This window comes from Coloeus monedula (genome assembly GCF_965178545.1).
Source record: "Coloeus monedula genome assembly, chromosome: 5".
Taxonomy (NCBI): Eukaryota; Metazoa; Chordata; class Aves; order Passeriformes; family Corvidae; genus Coloeus; species Coloeus monedula.
The window spans coordinates 1,305,899-1,322,440 of NC_138785.1; the positions used below are offsets into that span (position 1 = coordinate 1,305,899).

General features: G+C 52.6%; 2 protein-coding genes across 2 annotated transcripts; both read left to right on the top strand.

Moving 5' to 3' along the window:
• Positions 1-9,534: 9,534 nt before the first annotated feature.
• Positions 9,535-13,268, top strand: LOC309572806 (uncharacterized protein; the record flags this gene model as incomplete). The annotated part of the gene is made up of 8 exons (XM_082281271.1): positions 9,535-9,625; positions 9,955-10,084; positions 10,611-10,694; positions 12,299-12,431; positions 12,508-12,604; positions 12,776-12,905; positions 13,057-13,140; positions 13,244-13,268. 8 exons carry the CDS (start codon positions 9,535-9,537, stop codon positions 13,266-13,268), a joined length of 774 nt encoding a protein of 257 aa, XP_082137397.1.
• Positions 13,269-13,815: 547 nt separating this feature from the next.
• On the top strand, positions 13,816-16,062 carry LOC309572807 (C-X-C motif chemokine 2-like; the record flags this gene model as incomplete). The annotated part of the gene is made up of 5 exons (XM_082281272.1): positions 13,816-13,879; positions 14,373-14,508; positions 14,795-14,878; positions 15,283-15,346; positions 15,976-16,062. 5 exons carry the CDS (start codon positions 13,816-13,818, stop codon positions 16,060-16,062), a joined length of 435 nt encoding a protein of 144 aa, XP_082137398.1.
• Positions 16,063-16,542: the final 480 nt, after the last annotated feature.

The window sequence follows — 16,542 nt, forward strand, 5'->3', positions numbered from 1 at the left end:
TATTTGAACCTCGTGATACCATTTCCATGCCCTTCTGGGGAAAAGGCACCTCCCTGATGGATAAATCATCCAGGACAGAGGTTTTCAAGTGCAGCCTGCAGGGTGCTGGAGGCTTGACAAGCCTCTGCGTGCAGCCTGTCAGGGGATTTCTTTTAAACCAAGGCATTGTGTTTGTCTGGGGTATTTATTGCACTGTGGATGAAGGAGACGTGGCCCGGGCCTGGCAGCCCCCGATGGAGAGGGGGACTATGAATGGGACTAATCCTATGGGGGGGCTTTTCCTAGAGAGAACCTGTTACCGCTTTGAATATAGGCAGTTTGAATATTTTTCAGTGCATACTGATGGTTTTAGTGACTTTTCTGAACTCTGTTTCTGGCTGCCTCTGTCCTGGGTAACCTGCCACAAAGCAGCTGGAATAGTGAGAAACCACCTCTTTTGCAGTGTGCATCCTCTTTATCATGGTTAGGGAAAAACAAGCTCAGAGCTGCATCTGTGTGGAAATACGAACGACTTGGAGAAGTCCGGCTGCGGAGCCCTTTCAGCCCTCAGGGCTGCATAAAATGGGCCACTGGGAGTGTGTGAGCAGAATGAAAGGAAAGAGGAGAGCCTGTTAATGCTGGGTTTTTTTGGCTCCTTGGGCACGCATTTAATGTTAAACTCTTTTCTGACTTCAGGAATTAGCACGTGTTAAAAAGCTCTGCTACAAAGAGGGGAGAGAGCAGCAGGGCATAAGTGAAAGGGTACTCCTATGCCTGTGAAAGCAGCAGTGATGTAGCAATTTTACTGAAACATTTGAGAAGAGGTGGCAGAAGCCTCTGGGAAAGGACTCAGAGGGTAAAATGTCAGTAACTCGTCTTCTTCTCATTAGCTCAACTCATTTCCACCTGCTGCCCATCACCGGGTAGCTGAGGGAGGCAAGGAAAGACGCTTCCCCACACCCCCCCCCCCCAGCTCCTCAGGTGGGAATGCTTTGCAAGGAATTGGGCAGTGTGGCAGTTCCCAGCTGAGCCCAGGTGCAGAGGCTGCCCTTTCAGCGAGCTTCCTCCTCCTTGTGGGAGACCCCGGGACCACCTTTCTTAGCAGAGAGGCATGGGAAGCACAGTCTGGCTCCAGAGGTGTCAGGGCTCTTGCTTCACTGCTCCTCTCACAGTTACTGATAGCAGTCACACTTCCATGTGTAAGTACACACAGTTTTTCTAATTGTTTTGCTGTTGTTTATTCTGGTGGCTCCTACTGAGTTGCAACAGGAGCTTGTTTATTCACTGAAACATGCCTTGGCCTCACCTTGTTTCAGGGGCAAGCAGAAGTCTATTTTCACAGTGTTTCTCTTGGGCAGGCGTTGTTAGGCAGTACTTTGAAGAACACAGGCTGCTTGGTGTCAGGGCAACTTGTCAGGGAAGCAGCTGAGTTGAAATTTACTCTTTGTTAGAGTTCTGTGCCAACAGCAGTTTTCTAAATGGTTGAAAAGATGGTCTTAAGGGAAGAGTCGGTTTTCCCTAATGAAGTTGCAATGTGGAGAGCAGCTGTTAGCCTGTTGTGAACCTGTAGCAACAGCCTTTTGGGTTTTTTGCGTTTTGTTTCTTTGGGTTTGCTCTTTCTGGGGAGACATGTAAGATTTTGTGTGCCTGACCAGTCTTGTCATGCTGGAAGTAGACGGATAATGAGAGATTGAGTGGATGGAGGAGCCGAGCCAGGATTCTGCTTTTTCCACACAAACTTTCCCACTGTGGCTTTGAACCAGCCTGTCTTTGCCAGTGAACCATTGTCTACAGAGCAGCGCCTTGGGGTTAGGACAGCATTTTTACTTCAGTTTTAAATACTTGTAACTTGAAGCTGTGGCTGCCCCATCCCTGGAAGCATCCAAGGCCAGGTTGGATGGGGCTTGGAGCAACCTGGGATAGTGGAAGGTGGAACTGCGTGATGTTTAAGTCCTTTCCAACACAAACCAGTCTGTGATTCTATGTGCAAGTGGCTGTAGTGGGCCTCTGCTGTGACTCTGAAATGCAAGAACTTAACTCTAGTTACGTGCTCCTCAAAAGAAGGTTTTTTCTGTAGGTGTGGTAGGAACGTGGGCTTGAGGTTGGGCAGGAGGGTGACTAACCTTAGGAGAGGCTGGGGAGGGAAGGTGTGAGTGTGCTGCTGTTTATGCAAACACCCTGATAGCTCGAGCACTTCAGAAAATAGCGTAGAAACAGAGGAAATATCACCAGGAAATATCACCTGGGCAGGGCAAATAGCTGTGGCGTTACCGGTGAGGAGGTGGGACTGTGATGGCTCGGGAGCTGACACAGAGGTGTGATTGGGTCTGCACCTTCACCTGGATTGCCCTGGTCTGAAGGAGAGGAGGAGGGAGGGGGGGGAGGTGGGCATGGCTGAGAGGATGTGTCAGCAGGAGCCTGGCACGGAGGTGATGCAGAGGAAGTGACGGGCAACACATCTGCCTCCTCTCTGAACACAGGTGTGCCACCTTGGAGCTGTGAGAGAGCTGGAATGGGGAGTGTGTGACCTCCTGCACATCATCACATGTCTGATGGCATCCAGGCAGGATGCAGTACCCTTCCTCTCCTTGCCTGGAGCAGTGCAGGCACAATCCTGGGGCTGATACAGCTGGAGTAGCAAAAATATCTCAATGGCATTTAGGACTGTGACCTTTAAACGCTTCCACAGGCTGACCCAAGAGCACAGAAAACACTTTGGGGTGAGGCAGGGCTTGATGGAGATGTGCTGTGAATCACACTCATGTTGCTGTTGGTCTCTCAGTCCCAGGCATGTGAGTTTGGGACAGATAAACACAATTTGCTTTAGTATGACGAATTCAACTGGGGAGGGCCCGTTGCAGTTGTCTCTGAAGGCTTGGATGAGTGTTGAAGCAGTGGGATAGACTTAAAGCATTGGTTTGCATTGGCTGTCATTTCCCAAGTATTAAAATTCCCAGCTTTTGAAGACATTTGGCATGGAAGTGCATTTTATCCACTCTCCCTGCAAAGCTCTGCATTCTCTGCAGAGCAGCTGAATGCCCTCCAGTCCCATGGGGTGGCTTTCCCAGTATCACTCCCCTCCAGCTGGAATGATAACCAGTCATACCAGACAGGAAAATCCAGGCTCAGGATGGCTCAGACATAAGTGTCAAACAGGCTGGTTATATCTGCCAGTCTCCAGGGCTGGATGCTTCCTAGGAGGCAGCTTCCATGAGCCCTGGGGAAAATGCTGCCCCTTTCCACAGGCTCTCTGTCCTTTATCTTTCCTCTCTGCAAAAGTGTGGCACTGCAGGCTGGTACCCGTGCTACCTTTTAGCAAATTAGCATCCAACAGTGTCTTGGGGGAAGCATGTCTGCAGGATGCAAAACCCAGGAGAAGTTAGGAAAGATGTTTGCCCTGAGCTCTGCTGAACTTGGATGCTATCTTCACTCCTCTTTGGGATTCAGTAAAGAGTTCCCAACTGTGTGCTCTCCCAGGATTTAACCGTGAACAGGGCGGGATGACACACAAAACTGATACAAGGGGGCAGCCTGTGCTCTGCTCGTCCAGTGACTCCCAGTGGGAAGCCTCAGCTGTTGTGTTTCTGGACTTGTGTCACACTTAACAGCTTCCAGCTGTTCCCAGGTGTGCGGCTGAACGGTCTCAGGCTCCTGTCTCAGCTTAGGACTGCTTCACCTCCCAGCTTTCCAGCTGGGAACAGAGCCAGGGCACACATGCTGGAAAGGCATGGCACATCAGCTTGCATCTTCATGCCTCTGGCAAAACTCTAGGTACGCTAACAACACGTCTCTAGCGTTGGGAAGACAGGAGTGATGTAGATTTCATCGAGTCCCCCAGCCATGCAGGAGAAAGAAGGCAACATTGAGGGTGATCGGTGCAGCAATCTTCCTCAAGGTCCCTTTACATTGCTGCAGGGTCTGCAGGGTCTAACCTGCATTTCTGGATTTCCAGGATGCCTCCATGCCTCTCCCCACCCAAAAACCTCCCCTAAACTCTGCTCTGCTGCAGAACATCAAGACAAGCCAGTTCTGCTACTACTCTTGCCTGGGAATTGAGCAAAGAGCACCAACCTCTGTGTTTTGGGAGAGGAGGAAGCCCTTCTTTGATTTCAGCTCTTACCTCCTCTGTCCTTCTCCAGGTCTGAGTTCTGGTGATTCAGAAATGCTTCCGAAAGCTGCCTTTCAGGGGAAAAAAGCCCTTCTGTGATGAGAGCAGGCACGTGTAGCACCTACAAAGACGTTAATTCCTTTGTTCTGTACAGTCAATTAGCTGGGATTGTGATCCTCTGCCGGCGATCTGGGTGCTTGGGCAGATCCAGTTTTTCCTTGCTAGTCTGCTGTCCGTGACAGTGGTGTGTGCTGCTCTCTAGTGGTCCCGGCGCCGAGCCTGCATGCACTGCAAAATGAGAGCCTAGGTGGTGCTTTTTTGATATATATATATGTTTTAAATTTATTTTTACACAGCTGCCTCGTGCCACGGCAAGCCTAAACCTTGTACGTACACAGTTCCAGCATTTAGGCTGCCCACGTGTCCCCAGCCCCAACTTTGAGGCAAGAGGAAAGTCCCTCATTTTGTTGTGCTTAGGTTATGTTGGGAAACGTCTTTCCAAGTGCCTTCCTCGTACTCCACATGGCCAGAACTGCCAGGTGAAATGCTCACTCCTGGCTGCCCCAAACAAGATGGGAATGTGGGGTGTGGAAGGGAGGGGAGATACCCAAACAGCTTCAGGAATGTTCTGGATCCAGCGCAAGGCTATGCCCTGCGACAGATTTGAGTCTTTAGGCCTTATTAGTTTTCAGGGTGTGTGTCGTACGTGACAGGCGAGATTAAAGCTGAGGAAAGATCAAAGCGGGTTTCATGGTTTTTATGGCTTTGTGCTTCTTGGTTTCACTTTCATGTGTCTCCCGGAGCCTTTCTTCTCTCCCTGTGCACTGCCCTTTCATCTCCCTCCCCGTTTCCACCTGGCAGGGGGGAGCTTGGTGACCTTGCAGCCTGGGGCATGGCTTGTGCGCTCGACCCACCTTTCTTTCACCCCCCAAATCTGAGCAATGCTGCATTATTTTAGCCCAGGACAACTCCTTTCAGTATCGATTCTTTCAGCTGCTGAGATTTACGTCCTTTGCAGAAGTTGGGCTGGAGTTTATCTGTCTCTTCCAGGAGCATCTCCGGGTGTGAGGCGCTGAAGTCCAGAGTGCTGATTCGGGGGTGCTGGTTCCAAGAGAAAACTTGACAAGGGGCTTTCCAAGGGGAGGGCTGCTCGTTTCATTGGTATTGCAGCTTCCTTCTCCATGACGACCTGGATTTCCCCTCCTTACCATGTGCACTTCTACTTGCTGCTGGAGAGCAGTTGCCCTTGGCTTGTTTTTTTTTTTTTTTTTAATATAAAAAACTCTACTCCTATGGTGGATTGTGGGTGAAATGTGGAGAGAGCATCTTTGCCAAGGGAAAAAAGTAGGGAGACACTTTGCAAGAAGAGGAGGGGCCTCAAAGCCTGAAGTGTACATTAATGAAAATAATGACTCTGGGTGTAAGCCCCAGAGTGATGGTCGAGTTTGGGTCCATTCCTGGCATGTTTTTGCCCTTGTGTGTGGTTGAGGAGAGGCACTGGTTTGCTATGGATGACCTACTGTCTTCTGACTTAACCAGTAGAAAACAGGTCACGGCCATGTCAAGCTCTACCAGAAATAGTAGTTATGGGTTATTCTGCAAGTAATGTGGAGACAACTTAATTATGGGCTCAACTGAAATGGAAACCACGGGTAACTGGAAAAATAGAAAATGCTTATCCAGACTCTAACCAAACTTCTGGCTGCATTTATCAGGATATCAAACTCCAAGGGGAAGGGGAGGAGACTTTGCTGTAACACTCCTGGAGAGGCTGGTGCCAGGACTGTTGACAAAGTGTTTGCCTGAATGTGCTGCCCAAATAGGAATAACTCAGCTCCAGCAATCGCAGCCTTTGAGTTGAGCAGAAACTTCCCAGCTCATGAAGCAGGGGCTGGATGTAGCTGCAAGAGTTTCAAGGAGCCTGTTTTGGTTTTGTGAATGGACCTGGAGTGCTTCTTCGGTAGCCCCAGAAGGAAGTGCTCAAAGCCAGAGACCTTCCTCCCAGCCAGTGAGGATATGTAGAACATCAGGTTGAAAAGGGGGCAGCAAGGCAAGTTGACAGGCACAGCTCGCTTGCAGTGCCCCCAGCCACTGTCCATTGGCTCCCTCCTGTCCATTGGTTTCCCTCCTCATCCCATTGTTCCACAGCCGGGGGTTGAGCTGTCGCTGTCACACGACGCCCCGATGCAAATGGCCAACGGCACCCGCAGGCTCGGTGGCACCTGCGGCGTCTAGACTGGTTCCTGTGTCCACATGCAAATGTGTGGGGAGGGAGCCAGGCCCATGGCCCCAGTGACACTTTCTGGGAAAGCCCTTGGGTCCCATTCCTGCTTCACATCCTCCGTGCCAGGCAGAAGTGCCACTGAGGAATAACACCGCTTCTCTGCTCGGCGTTGGGTTCGTTTTGGAGTAACTCACACTCGAAATGAGTCGAGAGCTCGAGGGGGTGCTGGGGTGTTCTCCACGGTGCTTTTCTAGTGGCAAGGGCAAGCTGGCACAGCGGTCCGGGGATTTTCTCCTGCGCTTGCTCTGTGCCATTTGCATCTCTGGGGTGGCCGGGACATCCCAGAAACTGTCCCCGCTCTGGGGTTGGGTGGCGACAATGTCTGCTATTGCTGTCCCTTCGGCAGAAAGCTGCTCCACAGAGGTCCTACGACTCAGGATGGACTGGGGAGGCAGGAATGTTGCATTTACATTTCTTAAAAGTTTTCTTTAGTTTTTCTTGTTCTTGCTGGCAGCTTTTCTCCATCTTCCTTATCCGATCTCTCTTACCGTATTCCCTTCTTTAGCCCTCAGCACGCCAAATACTTTTAAAGATGCCAGAGCAGGTTTCTTACCTGCTTGCAGAGGTGTCACACCACTTTGCTGTCTCCAAAAAGGAGCCGAACCTACGATTTTGTCCCCTTGCATCACCAGCAAGTTGTGCATCTTCACTTGAAGACAGCAAGTAACAGTGAGCTTGATGTGTTGCTCATCCAACCTAAATTTGGACTGATTTCGTTAGGCTTTGGCTAATTCTGGTGCTCTCGTGTTGACGCTGAAATACGTGTGGGTTTTAGGTTTCTCGGGTTTCAGCAGGAGGCATCTTTATCTTTGAAGCAGGTGAAGGACCACAAACCACAGTGGTGAAGATTCACTGCAGTTGGGGTTTTTGGGGGATAATTGTTTTAAAAAAAAACCCTTTTTTTTTTTTTTTTCTCCTGCAAGGAGCCCTGAGTGAGTTGTGGGGAAAGGAGGGGTAAGCTGAACAATCTCTTTCTCTCAAAACAATGGTTTCAGAGAGGCTGAGAGGTTTGTTTGCTGCAGATGTCTCTGATGCAGCCTCTTGTGAATCCTCCATGAAGAGCTGGCATCTCCATGGCATTGACGTTGGGGTTGGGTTTCTGCCTGTCCTGGTAAATGTGGAAAAGGTTTTCCATGTGGCCTTTAGGTGCTATCTGCACCACTGTTTCTTGGAAGTTTCTGATTTAGGTACCATGGGCAGGATTCAGCAGATGTAAAAAATACTACAAAAATCCAATTAAAATTAGATAAAAAATTAATTAAATTAAAATCTTGCCTGTACAGGGGCAGCTGCTGCAGAAAATAGAGAAGCTGTGAGGGTGCTCTGTATGTGTTTCAGTTGATGCTGGCCTGGATGCAGCCACACGTCCCTACATGAGGGCCACTCTTCTGAATTCCTGGCATCCAGGAAGCAGTCAGCTTAAATATAGTCACGGGTCACATCCTCACTCTGCTTCTCCCTTTGCAGAATTTACCACTCGTTGTGCAGAAATACTGGCCACCGCCACAACTGCGGTTTTTCCTTCTGAGGAAACACCACAGTGTTCATCAATTACACGTTACTCATCCATCACAGTACCGTGGCTGCTGCCGAGCCCCTTCACAGACCCTCTCGAAATCCAGCCAGCTGATGTTTCTGTGGCTCCTGCTCCTTTCCAGGGTGGGCAGGAGGCAGACACCTGCGCTGCGGCCGCAAATCAGGGACGTGATCTGGCTCATCTTGGTCTGTCCGTTGCGTGTGTCCAGGGGTAATTTTCCTCTTGTACCAATTTCATTAAACACTGCCAGCAATGCTGTTGGATTCCCCAGTCCTGGAAGAGCACCGGCTGAATGCTCCAGCTCCATCTTTTCCACAGTGCAGCTCTGGGGAAAGTTGCTTTCACTTCTCTTGTTTTTTCCCAGCTCTAAAAAGCAGGATCATTTTAAAGCCAGGAACTTCAGAAAGATTTTCAGATGATTTTTATGCCTCCACAGCAGTTTGCATAGGTGACCAGTCATCTCTCCTGATATGCCTTTCCCACCATTTTTTCCAAGAGACTCCCACCACAACCCAGCAAGACCAGTCCTTGTTTAGGTTCCTTGTAATAACTCTCTGCAAGGAAATTGAAAACTCTGAAAGGATCGAATAAAAATCAGTTTTGAGGCCATCTCCTCTTTCACTGCCGTGACAGCAAGGCACTCATTCTTTCCGTAGGACTTTGGGAATAGCTCATGGAAGTTGTCTCTGGCCTCTCTGTGACCCTCGTGTCCAGGGAGTTAAACTCTTTAATTGTCCCCTGGACAAGCACTTCACAAGACTTTTGGACCTATGTCAGAGGAAAAACTGAGATTTTCAAGGAGAGATGCGCAGCTTGAGTGGAAGACCTTTTTTTTTTTAAATTTACCATTTTATTGCTGTATAAAATGCTGATGTGATTTGAGAGCTCCAAATTACAACATTATCACGCAACCACATCTCTTTTCTTCTGCCCTCTTCCTTCCTCCTTGCCTCGCCGCATGTCCCGTTCCCCTTCTGCTTCCCGACTGGTGACTTGGCCAACTTCATTCAGGGCAAAGCCCCCGTTCCACCAACACTGGAGGGCACGGGGTGCTTCTGTGGCCATCCTGGGTGTGTTACTCACCTGGCAAGCGTGGAATTTGAAAGAGCTGAGTGGAAACATAGAGCAGAGAGGTAGTGATTTTTTTTCCACGGCATGGTGTGAAGCGTTTTCACTGATGAGAGAGGCAGCAAAAATAGCATGGGGAAAATATAGCCCCAAGAAAGAAATATGTAAATGTCTGAGTACACTAAAAACCCCCCTGCTTAGTCAGGGGCTTGTGCTTTGCTTTTATTCTGGGGTTTTTTTGTGGCTGAGGGGGAATGAAGGGTGATGTGGGTAGAAACCCACAAGAAACAAGGCGTGGGGGAGATAGTGTGGGGAATCCAAACGTTGCACTCCGTCCCAATGGCTGGTTTTAATTAATAATATTGGCAATTGAGCTTCTGGGCTGGCTGTGGGGAGCATCTGAGAAATGACATCACCTGTCTCCGTGCTCCGCCGGCCGGGTGTGACTGCTGAGGTGTGAATTTCGTGCCTGTGTCGGAGCGTGACTCTCCCCAATAAATAGGGGTGTTTGTGCGCCTAGTTCCGCAGAGCATCTCCGGGGCTGAGCCTTCCCTGAGGATGGGAGCGCCGGCTGGGGTGGGGACGGGAGCCCCCCTGCTCCCATGGCTGCTGCTGCTGCTGCTGGTGATGTCCCACTCTGTCCACGCAGGTGAGCTCCAGGTGGCTTTGCTGGCATCACCCGCGTCCTGCGCCCTGAGGGACTGGGGGAGCTTGGGATCCTCCTGCCTGTTTAGCCGAGGGCTTGCCTTGTAGCCAGGGAAGAAGTACGACTGTCCTTTGCAGGGGTTCGGTTCAGCTTTCGGGAGCAGTGTGGGAGCAGGGAGCTGAGGTAGAGGTGCAGGTGGCAGCTTCTCACTGTGGTCCCTGCAGTGGTGTCAGTGAAAACATGGGAAGGGAAACTTCCTTTAGCTCCCAGAGTTGCTGCGCCCCTAACGGCGCTGTCTGTGCCTGTAAGTTGCCACCTTCTCTCTCTCTCAGCCATCCTGGAGGTGAACGGGAACCTGAGCTGTAGGTGTGCCAAGACAACCTCGGAATACATCAGTCCCAAGAAATACGAGAGCATTGAGATAAGGCCTGTGGGCAGCAGCTGCAGGCGCACGGAGATCATGTAAGTGCCGTGGGCTCTGCTGCTGCCACCATCTCGCTTCTCCACCACCTTGCTGGAAATGAAACCTTTCCAAAAATGCCACCAGCTCACTTGCTGAGAAACATAAGGTGCAGAAACACAAGTCCCCAGGGCCTAAAGGAATCTTTCTGGCGGGGGAAAATGTACTTTCCTCGTGCTGGAGCAGGGGGTGTTTGCAGCTTGGAGGAAGCGCTTCCTCAGACACTGAGTCAGCATGAGCCGTAATGAATCTTCCCAAATTTTTGTAGCTGCTCAGTGTTGATACATTTGTAAAGCTCCAGAAAAAGTTGTCTTTGAACAATGTTCTGAGCTTCAAGTTTCTGCTCCGTGTTGGAATGTCTTGCATCTTGCTTGTTCCCGGCTGTGTTGTGGCTTCCTCTGTCTCTGGCAGCTTTCTAGAATCGCTGGCACTGTGAGTGAAAGCTGAGTCTTCCCCGTCAGCTCTGGCTGCTTGAATCCCTGCCTTTGGAGGGGACAGGAATGCTCAGGAACTCTCCTTGCATTTCAGAATTAAATTAAGAACCTCAGGGAAGGTGTGTGTGAATCCCGAAGCCCCTTGGGTAAAGAAGCTGCTGAAGCGCATTGCCAGCACGTAAGTTGTTTGATGGAAACCCCTGTGGCTCAGGTGGCCCCAGACAGCATCCCAGCACATCCATGGTTCTAGGAAGCTCTCATGGGCCCAGGAGCTCTCAGAGGGGCTGCTGCTGTCCAAAGGACCCACTTAAAAAGCGATGAGGGGCAGCTCTTTGCTGTGCAAAGCAGTGTTCAGACCAACATCACCTATCTGTGGGTCTCCCTGGCTTACGCACAGTGCTGCGCTTCCAACCCATTTTGGGGGAAAAGCCACGAGGGGAGCAGTGGCAGGAGCATGGTTTGCTCATGGCAGATGCAGTAGTGTGTTGATGCTGGGCTGGGATAGCTGCCCTCCTTCGTTGTGCCTGTGCTGGGTTTGTGGCCATCCCGGCGAGCGATGCCCACCCCGGGGAAGCGGCAGCGACTTCCCTCGGCTGAGGCAGGAGCTTCCTCTCCCGGACCCGCTTTTCTCTGAGTTCACATATTTCTCCTCCTTCTGCTTTTCACAGGAAGAAAAGATAAGTTTCCTGCTAAGGAAGTTGCTGCCCAGAGCCCCGAGGCGGGCTGGCGGATGATGCCCAGGTGTGCAGACCTGGCTGCTCCTCACTTTGGCCTCGCTTCATCCCCTTCCCGAAAGCCCCACATCTGGCTCTGGTGGCAGTGGCAGTGGGGAGGGTGGCTCACTGCTGGCCCCAGCCCCATGGCAAGTTTGTGGGGGTGTTTTCCCCTGCTCTTGGTCCCTGGATCAGTGTGAATATGGATCCTTCATTTATTTAGCTGCCTGTGGACTGTGAAGCCGTTCCCTGTCAGGGGCTGCTCCTGCTTCTTTAGGAATGACTTTGTGACTCGTTCCATGTGAAGTGCTCAGTGACAATGCGTGTGTCTGGGGGTTGTGTGGCACAGTGTGGCATGTCCTGTCCCGAGAGCTCAAGCCCAATAAAATTCAGGATTTTTCCTTCTGTTTTATTTTCCCTGGATCTCCTGGCTTTGAAGCAGTGTATGACAGAATCATAGGACAGCTTGGGTTAGAAGTGACCTCAAAGCCTGTCCAGTCCCACCCCCTGCCGTGGGCAGGGACACCTTCCACTAGACCAGGTTGTTTCAAGCTCCATCCAACCTCACCTTGGACACTTGAAGGGATGGGGCGGCCACAGGTTCTCTGGGCATCCTGTGCCAGTGCCTCACCACCCTCACAGGGAAGAATTTCCTCCCAGTATCCCATCTAACCCTGCCCTCTGGCAGTGTTGCCCCTTGTCAGGGGTCCTTCCCATCATAACCTGTTACCTCCCTTGGTGGTGATTTGAGGGCACAATATTGCTGGTAGGGAGATGGGACAATCCAGCCAAAGTGCCCCACATCCAAGTGATGGAGCTGGGATTTACAGGTGGCTGTAAGGCTTTAAAAGCCAGTCCAGGCCAATGAAGAAATACACTGGGAATGGGTGTGAGGTCACTTGGCAGAGTTTTGGGGTAAAAAAATCAAAAGCAAATGTCACCAGAGCACTGCTGGGCTGTGCCTTGTGGGGGAACAATGTGGTTGTAGGAGAAATGGGTAATACCTGATCATGCAGGAGAGAAAAGCACCCCAGAAAACCTCTGGGCTCGTGGGGCTGTGTGCGCTAAGAACAAAGTCGGAGGAAACAGAAAAGAAAGGAAGGGGAAAGCAGAGCCAGTTTCGGGAAGCCGGGCCCCCTGCCAAGCCCCAAGCCGCATTTTATCGGCAGTGTTGCAAACTCATCGAGCAAACTCAGCAGGGAGTGGGGTCGGGCAAAACCACCGCGACCCCGGGGCCGCCCGTGCCGCCTCACTTCTCCTATTTCCCGGCTCAAATAGGGGGATGCTGCCGGGGCCGGGGCTGGGGCCGGCATGGCTGTGCGGGTGGCCCTGCTGCTGGGGGTGCTGCTGGCGACCCACCGCCCTGGGGACACAGGTGAGGCTCCCCTCGGGTGGGCTTGGGGGATGCTGGGGGCTGTGAGGCTTTCAGGGTTTAAAGTGGGTGATCCTGCAGGGATGTGGTGGGAGATGCATTGCTCAGAGACGGTTTTGGGGTTGGCAGTGGGGTTTGGGGTGATGCGTGAGCCATGGCCATGTGCCCCTCCAGCAATCCTGGAAGCCAACGGTAACCTGAGCTGCCGCTGTCTCAAGAGCACCCGAGCCTTCATTTCCCCGGAGAAATACAGCAGCATCGAGGTCTGGCCCGTGGGGAGCAGCTGCCGGCGCCTCGAGGTGGTGTAAGTGGCTCCCGGGGCTACGCAGCCTCTGCTCCCCCCATCTCCCCTGAATTACTTCGGTTTTGTGCTCGTTTTCTTTGTGAGAGGGGTGGGAGGCTCAGCTGTCTGCAGGAGGGGAAGTGACGTTGCTGAAAGGCTGCGTGTTTTCTAGGATTAAGCTAAAGAGCCTGAAGAGGGTCTGCGTGGATCCTGACGCCCCTTGGGTGAAGAAACTCTTGCAGGACCTCCCTCACCTGTAAGTTCCCCCTTCCCCCAGAACACCAGGAGCTCCCAGCGGGACCAGGGGCATCCCGTGGGAACCTGTCTTCACACATTCCTCCCCCTTCTGCTTTTGGCAGGAGGAAGAAAAAGCCTCCCCGTTGAGGAAGCTACTACCAGAGGCACGACCAGATGTGCTGGGCCCAAAACTGCCTCCCTTCCCCATCCCACTGTCGCCTTACCCCAGTCCAGAGGGGAGCATGCTGCTGCCTGAGCCCCTTTTTATGCCTTTAAACCCTTAAAAATGCCCATCCCTGCTTCCAGCCTCTCCCATCCCATGGCCATGTGCTGGGTGTCCCTTTGGGCATGACCCAGCAGGCCCAATAAAGGCGGCAGGCCTCTGTCGCTGTCCCTTGCCTCCCTTCCTGTGGCATGCTGGGGGCTTGGGATGCTTGGGGTGGGAGGTGTGGAGGGCACCAGCCCTCGGCCAAAACCACGGGAACTTTGAAGAGGTGGCCACGGCAATTTCCACCTTTTTTGGCGGGGAGGCAGCACGGGCCACGTGCAGCGGGGGGAAGCGAGGGCAGGGAAGTTGAGGTGTGGGGCAGCCCCTTTTTCCTCCCCCTCTGGTGCTTCCCAGCCTACGAAATCCCCCTGGGGCGGGGGCCTGGCTATAAAACAGCCCTGGCGCAGCTCGGGGTGGGTGGTGAGGATGCGGCTGCTGCCGGCAGCGCTGGCCCTGCTCCTGCTCCTGAGCAGCTCGGTGCCGGTAGGCGGTGAGTGGCTTTGGGTGTCCATCCGTGTCCCCTCCAAACGCCTGGACAGTGGCATTGGGTGTCCCAGATGGGGCTGAGCGTGGGCTCTGCTAAGCTTTCAGATTTGTTTCTTGTCTATCTTTGAGCTCAAGTTTGTCTTTTAAACCCTGTGGCTAAGCTGGAGCGGGATACTGGGGCTTGAGAGGGGAGGTTTTGCCTTGTGAGTTTGAGATGCTTCTCCTCCAGACCCCATAAAACCCAAGTGCTTGGTGGGTGGGCAATGGGTTTAATTCATAAGATGTTAGTTACGTTTTCCAACCCTGCAGCTAAAGCCCCTCCATATACAGGAAAGGAAGCTTTGAGGCTGTGCTGGGAGGGATTAGCCTCATTACAAACCCCATTAACAGCAGCCCATGGGTGTCAGGGAGGGGATGGGATAGTGGGGAGGGGGGATGTCCCCATCTGCCTCCTCCACTGGGGGCCGAGACCTGGTGTGGGCTGCCCTGGCGCACAGGTCTGTCTCTGGAGAGCCTGCTGACCAACATGAGGTGCAAGTGCATCAAATCCACTGCCCACGTCATCAACCTGGGGCTGATCCTCACCATTGACGTTACCCCGCCGGGCCTTCACTGCAGGAGGAAGGAGATCATGTAAGTGGGAAGCCTGGAAACCAATTCCTGCAAATTGCTCGTTTGTGCACTGGTGCAAAAGTACATAGTGGGGCAAGCCCCCAAATGCTGGGGTGCCCCTTGCTTCCCGATTTAAAGGGGGTTCCTCCCAGCGTGGCTCATTGTGCTAAGGTAAAGGCCCCAAAATTCCATGTCTCTGCTGCCCAGGGTTCGTATCCATGCCGAGGGAGCAGAGGGGTTTTCTCTGTGGGTTAGAAAAGCTTTGGGGAAGGGGCGTGCGTGGGGCTGAGGGGTCTCGGCCTTGCAGCCTCACCCTGAAGAAGAACAGGCGGGTGTGCGTGACCCCCGAGGCGCCCTGGATCCAGCTGCTCATCCACAAGCTGACGCAGAGGTACGTGATGCCCGGTGATTGGAAAACACACGGCATCTCCAGCGCCTTGGCAGGACCATCTCTTCCCCCTGACACCCCTGTTTTCCTTTCTTTCCTCCCACAAAATCTGCAGGAATGACACCAAAAAAGTGTTGCCGCGGCCGCGGCGGGAAGCACCGTGCTGCTGGACCCCTCGGAGACCCCCCACCCCATCCCTCCCACTGTCCAGATCCAAGGAGTCCATGGTTATGAATTCCTCATGGGACAGCAATGACACAACCCCCCTGCCCTGAGATAAACTGGGTTTAGTGGCACAGTGCTGGTGCTTCCTCTGCTCTCTGGATTTTGGCAGGGCCAGGAGCCTTTCCCTGCTTCCCCCGACAAAGGCTTTCCCCTCAGGCACCCGCTGTCTCCCTCCGTTTCAGGTGCCTGCGCTGTTCCCGCACGCGACCGCAGCCCATCCCGGCTGCCACCAATAAAAGGAACAATGTGCTTCCCCCCTCGGCTGTGGCAGCTCTTTCTGCCGGGATTTGTGTAAAAATCGGGAATTTTGGGGTGGGCATTTAGGCCAGACTGTGGCACCGTGAAGCCTTTGGCTGCTTTGCCAAGGGCGTTTTCGAATGCACTGCCTTTCCTCTGCTCCAGCATTTGGTGCCTTTTTCTGACAGCTCCGGGCAGGAGCCTGTAATTGCAGAGTTGGATAGGGTCTGGTGCTGGCTCCTGGCTGTGGAAACACCCAAGTGGGAGATTTCCCAGTGACTGGCTGAGGATTTCTGTGCAGCCCCATTTTCCTGGGATGGGGACCCCGGCCTGGCACAGGAATGTGCCTTGGCCACATGGACTGAGGTGACACAGGTGTGACTTATGACCCTGTGTAGGATTATCCCTGTTTATGATCTGGCTTGGCCATTCTGTGAGGAGGTGTTTAAGGTCTCTAGAATCACATTTGTGCCGCTCGCCCACCCACCCCCGCTGGATGCCAAAAATGTGTCCCTGGGCAGTGACAAGCTGGGAAACACCCACCCAGTCCTCTGTATCCCCCTCCTTCCTGCCCTGTGGTCCTCAGGAACAACAGCAGGGGCAAGAATGGTTGCAAAAGGGCTGTTTGTTCACTCCAGACGACCTGGAAGTACACAGGTGGGAAGAAACCGGTGGATGCCCAGACCTATCCATCGTGGGTGAGCAATATCCCACCTCCACAGTGATTAAATTTTTAAAAACTACTTTTTAAAGGCAGGAAAAATGTAGCAGTTCAGGGGTTGATGACCTCCCTTTCCCCAGCTGCTTGAGGGTCCAGGGCAAGCAGCATTTCCTCACACCAGAGCTCAGCACACTCTCAAATTTAAAGCAAAGCAGCTATTCCCATGAACCAGGGCGTAAATCCCCCTAAAACTGTAGTGTAAGCATACCCGGGAGTGACACTGCAGCTGCCCTGCTCCACATGCACTTCCATCTTTTCAAGGACGGGACCTCCCGGGTGCAAAGGCAACGCACAAGAAAGAAATCGGACTTAAAAAACCCCTGAGCTCTCAGAGTAACCACTGTGAGATGGTGTGGGAGCCTCCAAAGAGGATGGATGAGCCCCAGCACAGGGATCACTCTCACCTTCACTATTACCACAGGGAGGGGTTGGGTGCCATACCTGGATCTAGAGGCTTATGATCTCCACCTAAAGTTGTTTGTAA